At 48.5% G+C, this 15,496-nt stretch overlaps 4 protein-coding genes across 4 annotated transcripts; all 4 read left to right on the forward strand.

Moving 5' to 3' along the window:
* Positions 1–619: 619 nt before the first annotated feature.
* On the forward strand, positions 620–906 carry N7489_011978 (uncharacterized protein; the record flags this gene model as incomplete). Its single annotated transcript, XM_056717727.1, has 2 exons — positions 620–823; positions 889–906. The coding sequence occupies 2 exons, from the start codon at positions 620–622 to the stop codon at positions 904–906; spliced, it is 222 nt and encodes a 73-aa protein (XP_056565349.1).
* A 2,138-nt stretch (positions 907–3,044) lies between these two features.
* On the forward strand, positions 3,045–4,457 carry N7489_011979 (NAD(P)/FAD-dependent oxidoreductase; the record flags this gene model as incomplete). The annotated part of the gene is made up of 3 exons (XM_056717728.1): positions 3,045–3,852; positions 3,899–4,142; positions 4,193–4,457. 3 exons carry the CDS (start codon positions 3,045–3,047, stop codon positions 4,455–4,457), a joined length of 1,317 nt encoding a protein of 438 aa, XP_056565350.1.
* Positions 4,458–6,446: 1,989 nt separating this feature from the next.
* On the forward strand, positions 6,447–8,138 carry N7489_011980 (oleate hydratase; the record flags this gene model as incomplete). Its single annotated transcript, XM_056717729.1, has 2 exons — positions 6,447–6,991; positions 7,058–8,138. The coding sequence occupies 2 exons, from the start codon at positions 6,447–6,449 to the stop codon at positions 8,136–8,138; spliced, it is 1,626 nt and encodes a 541-aa protein (XP_056565351.1).
* A 1,080-nt stretch (positions 8,139–9,218) lies between these two features.
* N7489_011981 (uncharacterized protein) lies at positions 9,219–10,958 on the forward strand (the record flags this gene model as incomplete). Its single annotated transcript, XM_056717730.1, has 1 exon — positions 9,219–10,958. One exon carries the CDS (start codon positions 9,219–9,221, stop codon positions 10,956–10,958), a length of 1,740 nt encoding a protein of 579 aa, XP_056565352.1.
* Positions 10,959–15,496: the final 4,538 nt, after the last annotated feature.

The following is a 15,496-nucleotide window of genomic DNA, read 5'->3' on the forward strand; positions in this document are numbered from 1 at the left end:
CATATTGGGGCAATATACAGTATTGCACCTAGGTACTCCATTTGGTCTGATGTGCTTTCTAATTGTTTTGGAACACATATGTAGCCCTGGGGAAGCCCCAATGACAGAATTGGTGAATTATAAGACAAATACATATGTAGTTTTTGTTGGCATTGGTAAATCGCCGGTTGACATGCATACGGAGGAGTGCTACAGACCTTGGATCCAGGGCCTAGCAATCCTGGTAGGGGTACAACGGGCTGTTTATTTGGATGAGGCGTCACCTCCGGTGATCTCCCCACATAAAGCCTGTTTCTTAATTACAACAAGTTTTCTTTTGACAGGATCGGGGCTTCTTTGGCCGACGTCGACCGCCTGTCATGGCCTTAGTCTGTGAACTAAGCCTAATCTGGTCTTGACGTCCGGTGTATTATCTCCACAAGGTAGGATGTGTCCTTTGGAACGTACTTATGTTGTACGGGGTTCAGGGGCCATCGGATTTGTTGCGATCTTTTCTGATTGGGAGCATCCATGACCCGTGGATGGAGACAGTAATTATTCCATCCAGTTTGCAGGTCTGACATCTGATCCTGGTATGTGCTTCGGTTCAATGCCGTGAGAACCCTCGCTTCATATTGCTATGAATGAGGACTCGAGCATTCTCGCTCTCTTTGGGCCAGCCCCTTCAGATATCGACCTCACTGCCAGTGATGTATCTGTTAACAATGGCGTGGTTATTGCAATGCTCAGCCTGGCTACTGTATTGGTGACATTACGATTTACCGCTCGAATTGTCCTCCGAAATGCCCTGATGGCGGATGACTGGGCAATTATCGCGGTACTAGTAAGTTATTTCTTAGCCAGTTTGGATCACATTTACTGATTTTATTTGCTCGAAGCTTTGTATAGGTGCTACGACTGGAATAAGTGTCGCGGGTGAGCACTGAAACACCGAGTAACAGACCATTATTTAACGGAGCAACGATACCCCCAGGCGGAGCTACCGGTGCAGGAAAACATATTTGGGCAGTCAAACTCGAAGAACTGATGGACTTGTACAGAGTAAACAAATTCCCCTGGAAGCAGCTGCAATCTTCTAGTCCAAATTTATTTAACTAGCTCCTATTCTCCTGCACGTTCATTTATGCCTCGTCGTGCACTTGCACCAGGCTGTCCATTCTCTCATTCTATGCGAGAGTCTTTTCCCCTCTGCAGCAGTGGTTGAAAGTGGCTCTTGTTTGCGGATCATTCCTCACACTCTCATATCCTATCATCATTTGGATAACTATGGGCAATTCCTGCAAACCATTGGACACAATTCAGTGGCACTGAGGGAAAATGCATCGACGTCAACCAATTCTTTCTCGCATTAGGGATCCTCAACATGCTGAATGATTTCATCATCCTAGTCACCCCGTTTCCGCGAATAGCTCAGTTCCAAATGACCCTGCAGAAGAAATTAGCAATTTGTGGCATTATGGCCGTGGGAATCTTGTATGTTGGCATCATCTTTCTGAGCTTCATTTCGTGAATGGGACTGAACTATTCATTGCAGTGTTTTTTGTTGCCAGCATCGTGCAAATCCGTTATCTCTCTGAGTTTATGAGCGCCACAGACGTGACTTGGATGATGGGACCCGTATTCATCTGGTCAACAATCGAACCATCGGTCGCGGTGGTTTGTGCATGTCTGCCCCATCTTGCACCGCTTGCTCGACTCGCCCATCGATCAATATTATCGAGATTTCATTCACAGAGGACCATCGGCATTTCTTCAGCAAGAGGAGGGTTGCACAATGGTTCGGGGTGTGGTTTGAAAAAAGGATACGACAACAATCGAGCGCCAATGTTTGATTACGGGGTTGATAACATGAAGAAGAGTGCCAATGACGATGAAATCGGACTAACTAACTACATCACCGTCGGTCTCAACGAGGCTATAAATCCTTCTAGTGACTCCATCTCGGAGCATATTGGTCACAATCACTCGATTGCTGTTCATTCAAGTCTTGTGCAATCAGCCTCACCACGGCCGCCCTGGTAGCGACTTTATGAGGTACCATGCAGAACTACACCTATACGGAATTTGGATGGGATACCACACCAGGTGGCACACCAATTCGCCTGTAAATAATGGTGACGATGATAAATTCAGTGGCCCGAATGATTTGAGCGAGAGGCTGCGACGGATCTAGAGAGAGATTGATAGATTAGGGCTCTATGCCTTATAAGTCGGTCCGACTTTTACCTGACGGCGTAACTACCCTTCACACTTCTAAGGTTGGGTTAAAATTTGTGTATTGCTTGCCTCTCTGAGCTTCTAGGTAAAAGGGAAAAAGATCAAATGGCAGCAGTGACTAAGCGAGTGTACACGGGGCCTAGGTACACCTGGCAGTTACAAGGAGACTAGATAGTTTATGAATCCCCACGGTGAGGATTGGTAGACATCATATCAATACCAGCCGAAGGGGTTGTTAATCGTGTCAAGGGGATTTCCACGCAATATTGGGTTGAGGGCCAGGGTCCATAGTATCAGATGAAAACGCTTGACATGGCGCATGAGAAGAGCGGGCTCGGATGCCAGCAAGTGAGTTCTGGTGAACTAGAATCATGTGCAATATACGGAGTAGCTAGGCTCAGGCAGAAAGTACACACAACATATGTACGGAGTATAGACCGACAGACCAGATACGGACCGTGGACGGACCGTGAACCGACATCGAAACACTACATCCTCTCTTATTGGTTGACCATTATCTATTTAAATACTTGGCATCGGCTATTTTACCGCACTGCATTCCAATTTGTCCAATTGATGTCGAAATTTAGAAATCCAGGCATTAGAACCCATGTGATCGGCTCGACCGGAACCCCCGCCCGATGCAATACGGACCGTCTATGGGAATCAAGATGACTCTTGATTTATTGATAAATAAGCACTGGGACTCGCACATACGATTTCACAAATTTGTGGATTGACATTTCTGAATCTTCGCAAAGGCCATCTCGTTGGCTAGCTACCAAGAATCGTCGGCTTCAAAAAAAAGGTGTAGGGTCATTTTCGAAATGACCTCAAGAAACCCCTCATACCTCATTATTGGCGCGGGCGTCTTTGGTGTATCAACCGCCTACCACCTCATTCAGAAGTATCCCAATGCGTCGGTAACTCTGGTTGACCGAGATGCATATGATGCTGAGTCGCGTGTGGCTGCATCATGGGATTGGAACAAGGTTATTCGTGCCGATTACGACGACAAGGTCTACTGTAGACTTGCCCTTGAGGCTCAAGAGATTTTCAAATCCGACCCTCTTTGGCAGCCACACTTTCACCAAACTGGCGTTTACTGGACGTGCCGCAGCGAGTACGCGCAAAACGTCATCACAAACCACAAGGAACTTGGTCGCAACGATGATATCATTGCCCTCCCTGTCGCTGAGGCAAGAAAGCTTTATGGTGGAGTCTTTGACAATGCTGATTACACCGGTGTTAAGGAGGTTCTCGTGAACAGGGCTAGTGGTTGGGCAGCCGCCGGAGATGCCCTTCGAGCTGTAACAAAAAGATGCTTAGAATTGGGAGTCTCATACATCACTGCATCTGTTACTAACCTTGAGTTCGATGGTCGTGGCTCTTGCACCGGTGTGAAGACACGAACTGGAGACACATTGTCGGCCTCGCATGTTGTTGTCGCTGCTGGGGCGTTCACGCCGACATTGCTAGAGTGGAGTGCCGTGAAGAGCGGAAACGCTGGGCTACGAGCTGGAGAGCGAATTGTTGCGGCTGGTATTACCACCGGAATGGCACAACTCAACGAGGAGCAATACCAAAAGTTCAAGGACATGCCTGTTGGCTTCCAGGGTTACACACCGGATGAAGGTACGCTTTTTGGTATATTCGCGTGAACCCCACTAATAATCTCCAGGGAAACCCTTTATTGGCAGCATTCCTCCTACTAAAGACCGGGAGCTCAAGTGGTGGGGATCTAAGATTTTCACAAACACTCGAGAGGTATTCCCTGGACATTACATCTCGTCTCCTCCACCCACACAGGACTATAACCAGTGGAAGGTTCCAGGACCCCTCAAGCAGGATATTGTAGAGTCCAGGAATCTGTGGTATGGACCTGAAAGTGCCACATGGGAGATGACGAAACACCGCATTTGCTGGTTAGTGGCCTCTGACTACCCAACGATTGGCTTTTTTTAACACTCTCCAGGGACGCTTTCACCACTACCTCGGACTTTATTATCTCGCCTCACTCTGCCTCCAAGGGACTGTACATTGCCACATGTGGTTCATTCCATGGATACAAGTTTTTCCCCGTCCTGGGCAAGTACATCATGCAGATGCTTGAGGGAGAATTAGCGCCCGAACTGATAGAAAGGTGGGCATGGGATCGACAGCGACCTGACTCGTCTCAAAACGTGGAGTACCCAAACTCTGAGATGAAGCATTTACTGGAACCTGCAGCGAAGTTATAGAGGAAATCGGAGAGGCTCTTCAAGCCAAAACAAGCATCACTGGCGCCTTCGCTGGAGATCGCCAAACCTCCATCGTGGTAGGCTTGATATTACATCATGTGATTTGTATTGGTCCTCGAAATAATTACTTAGATTAAAACGACTGGTTTGCATTGGATTCACCCGGAATGTTCGAAAGTTTTGTTATGCAGGCATTCATCTGATTGATGCCCTATTTGTCAGGTCACACATGTTTGCTAGAGACCAACCAGAAAGACCTTGGCAATTGGACTTGGATGTTCACAAATAACAATCAGTGGCATGAGCTTTCCTTTGTCCTGACCGAGCTCTGTCTCCGTCCCCTGGGCACTGATGCCGACTGTGCTTGGCGCGCAGTAGATTATGTCCTCCTCCCCTGTGGGTGCCGCAAGGTGCATGCGCGCAGCAGGAGGTTGGGCTAATTGTCTCCCAGCTGAAGGAGCGAGCTATCCAAGCCAGGAGGCGACAGCTGGTCATCTCCCGTATCCCCGCGTCAATGCTTGCACGTCTGTATTCCTGTTGTCGGAGTAGATGCATTGGCATACCGGCATACCGGAGGATCCATTGATCCTATGCATTTTGTAATTTTAGATTAGTAATCGACGGTCCATATAAATTGTTAGGAAAGTCGATACAGCAATACAGAGAGTTGAACACCATTGATTGGACCCTACATTTTACAATACGGCCCACGCCGACACCTGTTGGATGCCTGAGGCATTACCATGTGATAGAACCTAGATGTATGATAGCTCTCTCTCCTTCCCTTCTCTTCCTCCTCTCCTCGTGCGAGATCGTCAATCGACGCAGTGTTTTCTCCATCCATTCCATCTCCATCCAGATTGCACCTCCATTAATTCCCGTTCCTTTTCTGTAGTGTCACCAGCATCTGAATAACACCAATGATGTACAACAACCGCTATCAATGTGCCCTGAGACGTCTTTTTGTTCGTCTTTTTGTTTTTCAGAGCCGTTATCACGCATGCGTTATTTCTACCGCCCGTGGAAACCCCCGGATCTTCCGGGTGTTGGTTCGGTCGAAAGTCTTAGGGAAGGTTTCGGGCATGAATATCTCCGTTAGTGATTTGCCAGAGAATCTATGTTTTCTGCGCCCGGGTTCCTTGTCTCAGAACATTTTAGATTTCTTCAATTACCCAAAAGACTTGTCTGTCATAAAAGCAAGAAAAATGCCAGCCAAGACGCGCGTTACACAAAGTAGTTTAAACAACAACTGATTAGCTGGAGTGGGTTATATAGAAAATAAATGCTGTCTACCTAGGTAGCCTTGCCGTCGGGACTTAATCAAAGTCCTATCCGAAATACAGGTCAAAATCATGTTTCTTACACGCATACGAGCGTTTTGTGAGTGGATAAGGGCTGTTGGGCGTTCAAGATGAGGTATCGGTTAGGGTAGCAAGGAAATAAACTTGATATCGACGTTGAACGAACTTTGGGTGGGATATCTACCCGGTACCGATTGACGGGTCAAGGATGTTAAATCAGCATTTCTCAGATGCCATAAAAGTTGGATACAACCCCACTAATCGACCCCAAGGGCTGGTGTCTTTTGCTTCAAGAGTATTGTTGTTGCGCCGATACCACGACTACTAGGCCCGGAATACCATGGTGCGGTTTACTACGAACAACATGTCACCCTTTTGGAATATGGAGATATATAGACTCCTCGCTCGTTACCCGATGAGCAACTTGGGTTCGTAGAGCCACGGCTCAAATAAATCGGGGGCTACAGTAGCTCCATGGGACGGACAGCGTTAGGCTTCGTGTTGGCTAAGGCTGTCAACGTCATGTATCGCCACCACGGATGGGCTTCTGGTGATTGATGAAATATAATGATCCTAGACGACCAAGTGTTCGCAAAGGAAATTTTCTTTTTCTTTCTCGCTGCCTTGAGCACTTTACCGCAATCGGGTATCAAACCGTCTTATTTCCATTCCTTGTTAGACACTCTTGATGGACGGATCCTCCCGACGCAATCAACGCTCCCCAGAGGCCACAGAGGCCTGGGTTCTCGGAAGCGGAACCGCATCTCTAGCATCGGCTGTTTATCTGATAACACATGCTAAATTACGTCCTTCTGCTGTGCACATCCTCGACGAGCACTTGTCCTTGCAAGAAACAATACATCGGCAGGGCAGTGCCCACGCAGGATACGATCAGTTTGCAGCTTGTCTCCCTGTTCCTATTGGCTCTGAACTGAAGGAGTTCCTTGATGCGATTCCATCGGCAGTGGCGGAGGGCCAATCATTTCTAGATGACATTCAACAAGAGGAGAAACGACTCGCTATCGACAGAACAGGGCGTACTTGTTTCATCGCTCAGAAAGACGGACGCTTCAAGCATCTGCCCACAGATTCTTTGAATCTAAGCTGGAACCACCGAATTAACCTAGTACGCCTCCTTATGAAAAGGGAGAAAACCCTGCAAGGAGTCGCAATACGGGACCTTTTCCGGAGAAGCTTTTTTGAGAGTACCTTTTGGACAATCTGGTCAATTCAGTGAGTAATTGAATAGTCCACTCGGCTGGATCCTGGGTCTGATTTGTGAAATTGCGAAATTGATAGGTTTGGTTTCCAGCCCTGGCATAGCGCCGCAGAATTTCGACGCGCAATTAGGCAATACCTATCCGGTTTTCGCAGCCTGAGTATCTCAAGCTGCCTGGATATCACTGGCCACTATCAATACGAGTCATTACACCTTCCCATATATTTCTTTCTCCAGAGTCAGGGAGTGGATTTTCAATTCGGCACCAAAATAAGAAATATCGAGACAACCCTCAATCAGAACCAGTATGCGATCACCCAATTAAGCCTTTCGCGGCATGGGCTGGATTTCCAGAAAAAACTAGGACCTAGTGACCTCGTTCTTGCTACGCTGGGGTCAACTGTTTCGGGATGCGCAATTGGAACAAACGACCACCCCCCGCCTTGGCATTCAATTGAAGCAAGCGATCACCTCGACGCAAATTGGTCAATATGGTTAGAAGTTGGAAACAAATACCAGGGCATTGGCAACCCTTACACATTTTGCACACGCAAGTCCGAGTCTATATTGGAGTCTTTCACGGTAACAACCGAGGACATGGAGTTTTTCGATCGTCTCGAAACCTTGTCACAATGCCCCTGTCAAGCGGGTGCAATGATTATTATGAAGGATAGCAGCTGGGGACTAAGTATTTGCCTTCCCGTTCAACCCGTTTTCCCTCAGCAGCCGCAAGATGTCCGTGTCCTCTGGGGCTTTGCGCTCCTGCCCGAAATTGAAGGTGATCACGTTAAGAAAACCATGCTCTCTTGCTCCGGTGCAGAAGTCATGTCCGAGATCCTATATCATCTGGATCTTCCTGGAGATATGGCAATGGAAGCCCTACAGCGTTCTATTGTCATCCCACGGGCAATGCCACGAATGAGCTCAACTTTATTGACGAGATCCCTTGAAGACCGGGCCTGCATTACCCCCAAATCCATCTCCAATGTAGGCCTCGTTGGATCTTTTGTCGAGACTCCGGGGCGAAGTTGTGTGGACGTGAGCTACGCCGTGCACGCGGCACGTATAGCTGTATCGCATCTTATGGGCCTTGAACCTTGGGCAGAGGAATCTCCTAGCCCGTCAATCTCAAGGCTTTTGATTACTCTACTTTGTAAGTGAGCTGTTATAGGATTCTGCACCTATTTTATAGGGGTTGGCCCACTGAGGTTGAAGTCGGGTACCGTACGTTCTATTCATGGAAGTCCTTCTATGAAGGCACACAAACTGGGATATGAAACGTGAGATCGGAAAATAAACCAACCTATGTCAAGATAACTCGAATATCTCTGTCCTATCTGTCCTATCTGACCTAACCTTACATACTACCTACATTCAATTGATACGACAAATAAAATTACAGCTTATGGGTGATTATTTCAATGACACATATAAACGTCCGGTCCGTCAATACGCCCAATATAGGAAAGACGCATACATAATTAAATGATTGAAAAGCATTGCAGTTTTTCAGTGAAAAACTGCAAACGGTTAAATTATTCAATAAAGTGTTATCTTAGTTCACGTCCGTCTTGACGTATGGGTCAACACATGTAGGAGGATAAATTGAGCATTCTCAGTATATCTACATATATGGGTAACTGACCGGTGGGATGTAGTGTACGTACACCAGAGCCAATCGCTATCAAAAAGAACGTTCAACGCTTTCAATATACTACATCCTTCACTGTATTGTATGACCTCTGTCGGCTAGCCCTGTACTCCTGGCTATGAAGCTCCCCGCCCTACAATACCCTTCCGGCCATGCCAACCGTGTAATGGTATTTATAGACTCCTAAAAGACAATGTACAAATTTGTGGAGGTCTCCTATAGTCACCTGACCGTCTCTATACATCTGTATACAGTCTTACTGCCTTGTTTCCCTCTCCACGGTTTTCACACACACAATACAACCTATTGTGTATCTTCATGACTTTACCTACCTTTCAAATACCGAAAAATTCAGGAATCCTAAACTTTTTGTGATCTTGCCGTCTATATCATACGGATATTTTTGGCCAACAAGTCCGGTGTAATTATGACGTCAAGTCATATTAGCTCTATGGTCACATGACAGAGTAATCCGGGCACCCTCATAAGTACCTAGGTACCTACCTAGGTACATATGTATGCTTACTATACACGCTTAATTGCCAGTGATAAAGGGGCGTCCAGGAAAAGGTACCAGGTTTAGGGATATGATGGCGGATACTCGAGCCCCAGAACACCCCGACAATACGGGAAAGGTTATCTCTAGGCATCTACATCCGCGATTTACCGGGGCTTATGATGGCATCACTGAGTATGACGGTGATGTGCGGGATACACAAGCTACAGATTACGATGGGAACCGACGATCCACATTCATAGGACATGGTCAACAGTCCTCTCTAAAACTGCAAGGAGGCGATATACATCGCGACCTCTATCGTACTGAAGCTCGCTTGAAACGGGCCGGATTGGATCAGCGCGCAGCAACATTCTCGCATCCTCCCAGGCTGGAAACGGACGATGATCTCGATATTACGATACACGGTGAACCAGGGGCGTTTCGCCGGCAGTTCTTGAGGCGAAACAAACGTGACTTCGCCAACAAATATGCACCGAATAGCTTCGTTGAGTTCTTAGAATTATACGGAAGATTCGCCGGCGAAGACCTGATCGAGTCGGAAGATGAGACAGACGTTGAAAGTGCTGGAATCCCGGGGAATGAAGTAGAGCCGGAAATAAGGCCATTGCTTCCCATTCGTGAGAGCTCACAAGGGGACGCGTCAGACATGAAAACTTTCTTCACGCTCCTCAAGGCCTTTATAGGAACAGGGATCATTTTCCTCCCCAAGGCGTTCCGCAACGGTGGCATGCTCTTTTCATCAATTGCTCTCGTCACAGTCTCTATATTGACAACCATCTCTTTCCATTTGCTGCTTCAATGCCAGCGACGGTATGGTGGTGGATACGGCGATATTGGGGAATCTATTTCCAGCTCCCATCTTCGCTCACTTATTCGCCTTTCGATCGCGACTACGCAGCTTGGTTTCGTGTGTGCCGCCATTGCGTTCACCGCGAATAACCTACGTTCATTCATAGAGGGCGTGGCCACCTACAATATTAACACACCGTCCATTTCCTCAATCATCGCGCTGCAGTTAGTGATCATCGTGCCTCTTGCCTTCATTCGCAAAATCTCCCGACTCGGACCAGTTGCACTACTTGCTGACGTCTTCATCTTTATCGCTATTGGCTACATATACTACTACGATATTTCAGAAATTTCTCAGCGGGGATTGCAGCCCACAGTCAAGCTCTTCGACTCCAACACATTTACCCTAACGATCGGGTCATCAATATTCATGTTCGAAGGGATAGGCCTGATTCTCCCCATACAATCTTCGATGTCACAGCCAGACCGGTTCGATCACATCCTCTACATTGTCATGGCTCTTATAACTTTTCTTTTCGCCACTCTCGGGATTCTCTCGTACGGGGCATTCGGCAGCCAGACAAAGATCAATATCATCAGCAATTTCCCACAGTCGGATAAATTCGTCAATTCTGTCCGGTTATTATTCTCGCTAGCTGTTCTTGTGGGCACCCCGGTGCAGCTTTTTCCTGCTTTGCGAATCATGGAGAGAAAGTTATTCGGCCGCAAATCTGGTCAGCGCGATCTCCTCATAAAGTGGAAAAAGAATACTTTCAGGACAGGTATTGTCGTTCTCTGCGCCTTGGTTGCAGCCCTGGGCGCCAGGGACTTGGATAAGTTTGTTGCTTTAGTGGGATCTATTTCATGTGTTCCTTTAATTTTTGTGTATCCGGCTTATCTGCATTGGAAAGGTATCGCGACTACCTGGTGGGAAAAAGGAGGAGATATGTTGATAATTACAGTGGGGGTTGCCTGCATGGTATATACCACTATGGTTACCGTCTTTCTACAGTTTAACTGATGACTGTATCCACCTCTTTAAGGTGTGAAACAAACGGTTGGTAACTCGAAATGGGGTCAAAACAAATCAACTGATTCCTGGTTTATTGGGTTAAATAAGTTGTGACGATAGCCACTTCTATAAGCTGCCCTCATTGGCTTATGTAGAAGCACAAGGAAATCACTATCCTATAGGGGGCGGCTGACCTAGGCCGAGTGGGGAACAATCACAGAAGACGTCAACGACCAAGATTGATCATTATAAATTACATCATACTACCTGCCAGTATGAGTTGAAACAAGAGCATTTGGAGTTCTGTGGAGACGAACGGTGTCCCAAAGGACATGAAGAAGGCTGCGCTTCGCTTTCGTGACAGCACTTTTTCATTGCTTGATATCCTCCATGGCCTCGTCCCAGAAGGACACTTCGATTTCTCGCCTGCCCCTATTGGCGGTCGCGTATCTGCATCGCGGGCATAGACAAGATCAGAAATGGACGTATAGGCAAGCTTTGACGAATACAGCACTCAAAGTGTCGCTCCGAATGTTCACGGCACTTCACATGAGACCCCATCTCTCTCTAAAGCCGAATCTCGAAGGCAAACAATTTGTTCTGATTGAGCCTGCAAAGCCCGAGCTATATATCGGAGTTGCAGTAGACGAACAGGTTAAGCCAGAAACAATAGGAGGGACATGGTACCCAGAACGCTTGTCACCGGAAACTCTGGTCCCCGAAGGCGATTATGTCGTACTGCACCTACATGGTGGATCGTACGTACTAGGCGACGGCCGAACAGCCTCCTGTCGCTTTCTAGCGAACAACCTTTTATCTCACACACCGGCCACTTATGTGTTTTGTCTTCAGTATCGATTAGCTGTTGACCCGAGAGGGCGGTTCCCAGCACAACTCCAAGATGTTATTTCAGCCTGGTACTACTTGATTCATACTATGCATATTCCATCATCACGCCTGGTGCTTAGTGGCGACAGCTGTGGGGGGGACCTCGTCTTAGGACTGCTACGGTATATTGTACAATACGACAACCCATCTCTTCTACCGGCACCAAAGTGCAGCTGGGTCTTCTCACCCTGGTGCAATGTCTTAAATGCCCACAACACTCATGCCTGGATCGAAAGCCAAAATTACAAAACAGATTGTATTCCCGCATCATTCCCTGCCTGGGGTGCGAAGCAATTTCTTGGTGACTTGGAGATAACCGAGCCAATCGAGCAATTCGTGGCTCCTATACGACATCCATTTCCTCTGCCTTCGCCTGTGCTTATTGTCACGGGGGTCGAGAGGTGCTATGTCAGGCACATCAGGAACTGGCATATGCTTTTGGAAAGTTGCCACAGAACGCTTCCTCCGTTGAGCTTTTCGTGGAAGAGAATGTTCCTCATGATGTTTTGATGGTCGGCTGGATCATGAACTTTCGCGAAGAGGCGCGTCGGTGTTCGGAGAGAGCTGGAGCATTTATGACGGGGGTGTAGTCTTACTGTGAGCTCTGGAAGTAACAACCTTATAGGTGGAAGATTGAATAGGAAAATGAGTGTGTTTTGTAGAAAGCAGGATATATCTGGTACAACCATATGGTTACAAAGACCCATAGTGCTCAGGGTTCAAATCCCCTTTCACTAGTTAGTTAACGTATTTGACTACCGAGCTGTGCACCCCAGAACACATAGTAAGAGCGATAAACACAACATCATATTTCAACAACGCTTGTTTATAATATGCCTGTTTCTCCAAGCTCGGCGAGTATAAAGATGTCTATTCCAACCCCTCCAATCCTAAGATCATCTCAGTCTTGCAAGGAAAACATTGAATCATTCCAGAAACTTTTATTTTTTGCTGATCTATTTCTCTCTTCACAATGTCCCCGTTCCTCCAGTTTGGACAAAGCCGTCGCGATTTCAATAACAATGGCAACCATCTAGCGCAGTCTTTCTTAGTAATGGGCCTAGGGCAACGGACGAAAAAGAGGTCGCTCCCTGAACTATTGAAGAACCGTTTTAAGTGTGGCATGCCACGAAGGGATTTTTTATCCGTTGGCTACTTCCATTCGTGATTTCAAGTTGTAAACAGAGGACCTGTGAATTGCTTTTCTAGTTAGCTTTGCCTTTTTGGGATTAGCGCCCCAACACGCCGTCACCTAGCCTCCCTTCAATGCCCTCCAACATAAAACGACCCGTCTTCGCCGCCCTTCATCCCTTTCACTCACTTTTGCGTTCTTCTGCGCTGGAGTAGACTAGAGCTCTTTTTTGCACATCGCCTAAACTCAATTTCTATAGTCGGAAACTTTAACAGTTTGCACACGAATACACCGGCGGAAACCCCGTGAGGCTAGATAGCAAGGAAGCTCATTTAATAACATTAGGATCTTCTTATTACTCGCTGGTTACTGTTTAATACCATAACGAGTTTCTGACGGCAATTCAACACTACTTTGGACAGTTCTTAAGTTGATCAGTTTGTTAATGTCTGGCATCATGACGTGCGTATAGATGCGCGAAACACCGCTGCTGCCGCTCTGCATCTTAGGTCGGACATTTGGTACGGTATAGGAGAGCGGATATCGTGCACCGGGGCTGTCCTACACAACTTGAGATACGAAGGGAAATAGTCTGAGGGGTTTGGGGACTACGTACCACCGCGGCGGCCACGTGCACATTGCACCGTCCACGTATGTATTGTAGCGTCGCAATACAAACAACCCACGGAAGAGGACTGGTCCGCCGATATGGGTCCCGACGTTAGACAGATCCTTCCCCGGTACCAAACATCATATTCAAAGGCGTTGTAGGTTGCGTGAAGGGCCCCAGGTTCCCCAGAGCCGGGTCGAGCCACTCCGTATCCTGCGCCACACCAACACCCGACAGGCCGAGCACGCAGCTCAAGTCGAAGGGATCATGTCCCGCCCCGAACGTGTCGGCGTCGTAGAGTCCGGCGTCGCCTATACCGTCCGCGCTCACCAGCGACATTGACTGCTCGAGTACATAAGGCTGATCTCGTCGTCCGTCGCCAGCCACACCGGCTATAGTCGTGGAATCGTCAGGACGAATAGCGAGTCCTGCGGCACGCGAAATTCCTCGGATAGTCCGTGCAAAGTAGGTCGACAAGCGCGTTTCCGACATGTCGCCCACTTCGAGCAGGTCGACCGACATGGTGAGGTAATGGCTGACGACCGCGGGGTCGAGCGAGACTACCTGCTGGACGAGGGGGATGCCTTTGTCAAGCGGATCAGAAAGACTGCAGCTTGGGCAAAGGCCATGGTCGTGTACTATAATCACGCAGTCAGCAAGGAGCCTGTATGGTATTCGGACTACGGCAAGGCACGACGCCATGAGGGGCCGATAACCTGAGGAGGAGGGAGATGAGGTGGGCAGAGAAGAGCGCAAACGCACGTCCGTAGCAAAGCTCAGAGCGAGATCGGTCTGACTCGATTCGAAATGTGTTTGGATCGTGCTCTTTGCTGCGTTGAGCGCTTTGCGAAGGTATGTGACGCTGCTCTCGTGACCGTCGCTGTGGGTCGACGAGCGGAGAGCCATGGCATTGATGCTCAGGCGAAGGTGCTCGGCCTGCAGTCGGGCTATACGCGCTGACGCGCCGAGATAAAGGGCATGGGACGATCCTGTCACGTCAGCCAAATACCACAACAGATATCCCGCCATCCTTCCCCTCCCAAGTGCCGAGTCACCACGCGAAACAACACTCAGAGGTGGGAGGAAGAGACGTACCGGACCAGACCCAGAGCTTGCACCAGTCGTCCAACTTTCCGTTTAGATTCGACAACATCGACAACAAAGACTGGCCGTCCAGAGACCCAACTGGCGCTTGCTCCTCTACCCACAAGACGAATGATCGAGCGACATGAGCCAATCGAGCCGTCGCTGCAATATATGCGTCGCCATATAGCGACAAGCTGGCTGGAGTGCCTGGACGGGGGAGCGGATGAGACAGGCGGGCTTTGAGGAAAGCTTGGTCGTCGACGGACTCGAACTGGGTGGATTGAGGTCGACCGAACCCGAATGAAAGGAAGGAATCGAAGCTGCACCGAGTCAGTCATTCACGTGGGTGTCTCGTATCCAATCGGATATCAACAGGACCCAGGAGAGGGATGTACCTGAACCAAGCCAGCCTGTAACAAACGATGTCAGCCGGCGCCCGTCCACGGGATCTATATATTCCTTCCCAAAGGGTAGTCAGGTCAGAGTAGCCACTTACCACGTCCTCCATTGTCGCCGCACGGCCGCATCCACCTCATCAACCGGAGCCTCGAGCTGTGAGCCGTCCCTCTTGGCAGCAGCCACAGCCTGCCCAACGGCCCGATGTATCCCCAGCCTCCTAGACACACGCGCCGCATGCCCCGTCAACACCCACGCGTCGGGTCCCTTTCCACCACTCTGTAATCCCCAAGCCGCAAGCAGCAAGATGGCCTGCACGTCTGCCAAGGTATGTTTTTTTAGGCTTAGGGCTTAGGGCTTAGGGCTTAGGGCTTAGGGCTTAGGGGCTTAGGGCTTAGGGCTTAGGGCTTAGGGCTTAGGGCTTAGGGCTTAGGG

The sequence above is a fragment of the Penicillium chrysogenum genome, assembly GCF_028827035.1.
Source record: "Penicillium chrysogenum strain IBT 35668 chromosome Unknown utg000005l_segment0_segment0, whole genome shotgun sequence".
Taxonomy (NCBI): domain Eukaryota; kingdom Fungi; phylum Ascomycota; class Eurotiomycetes; order Eurotiales; family Aspergillaceae; genus Penicillium; species Penicillium chrysogenum.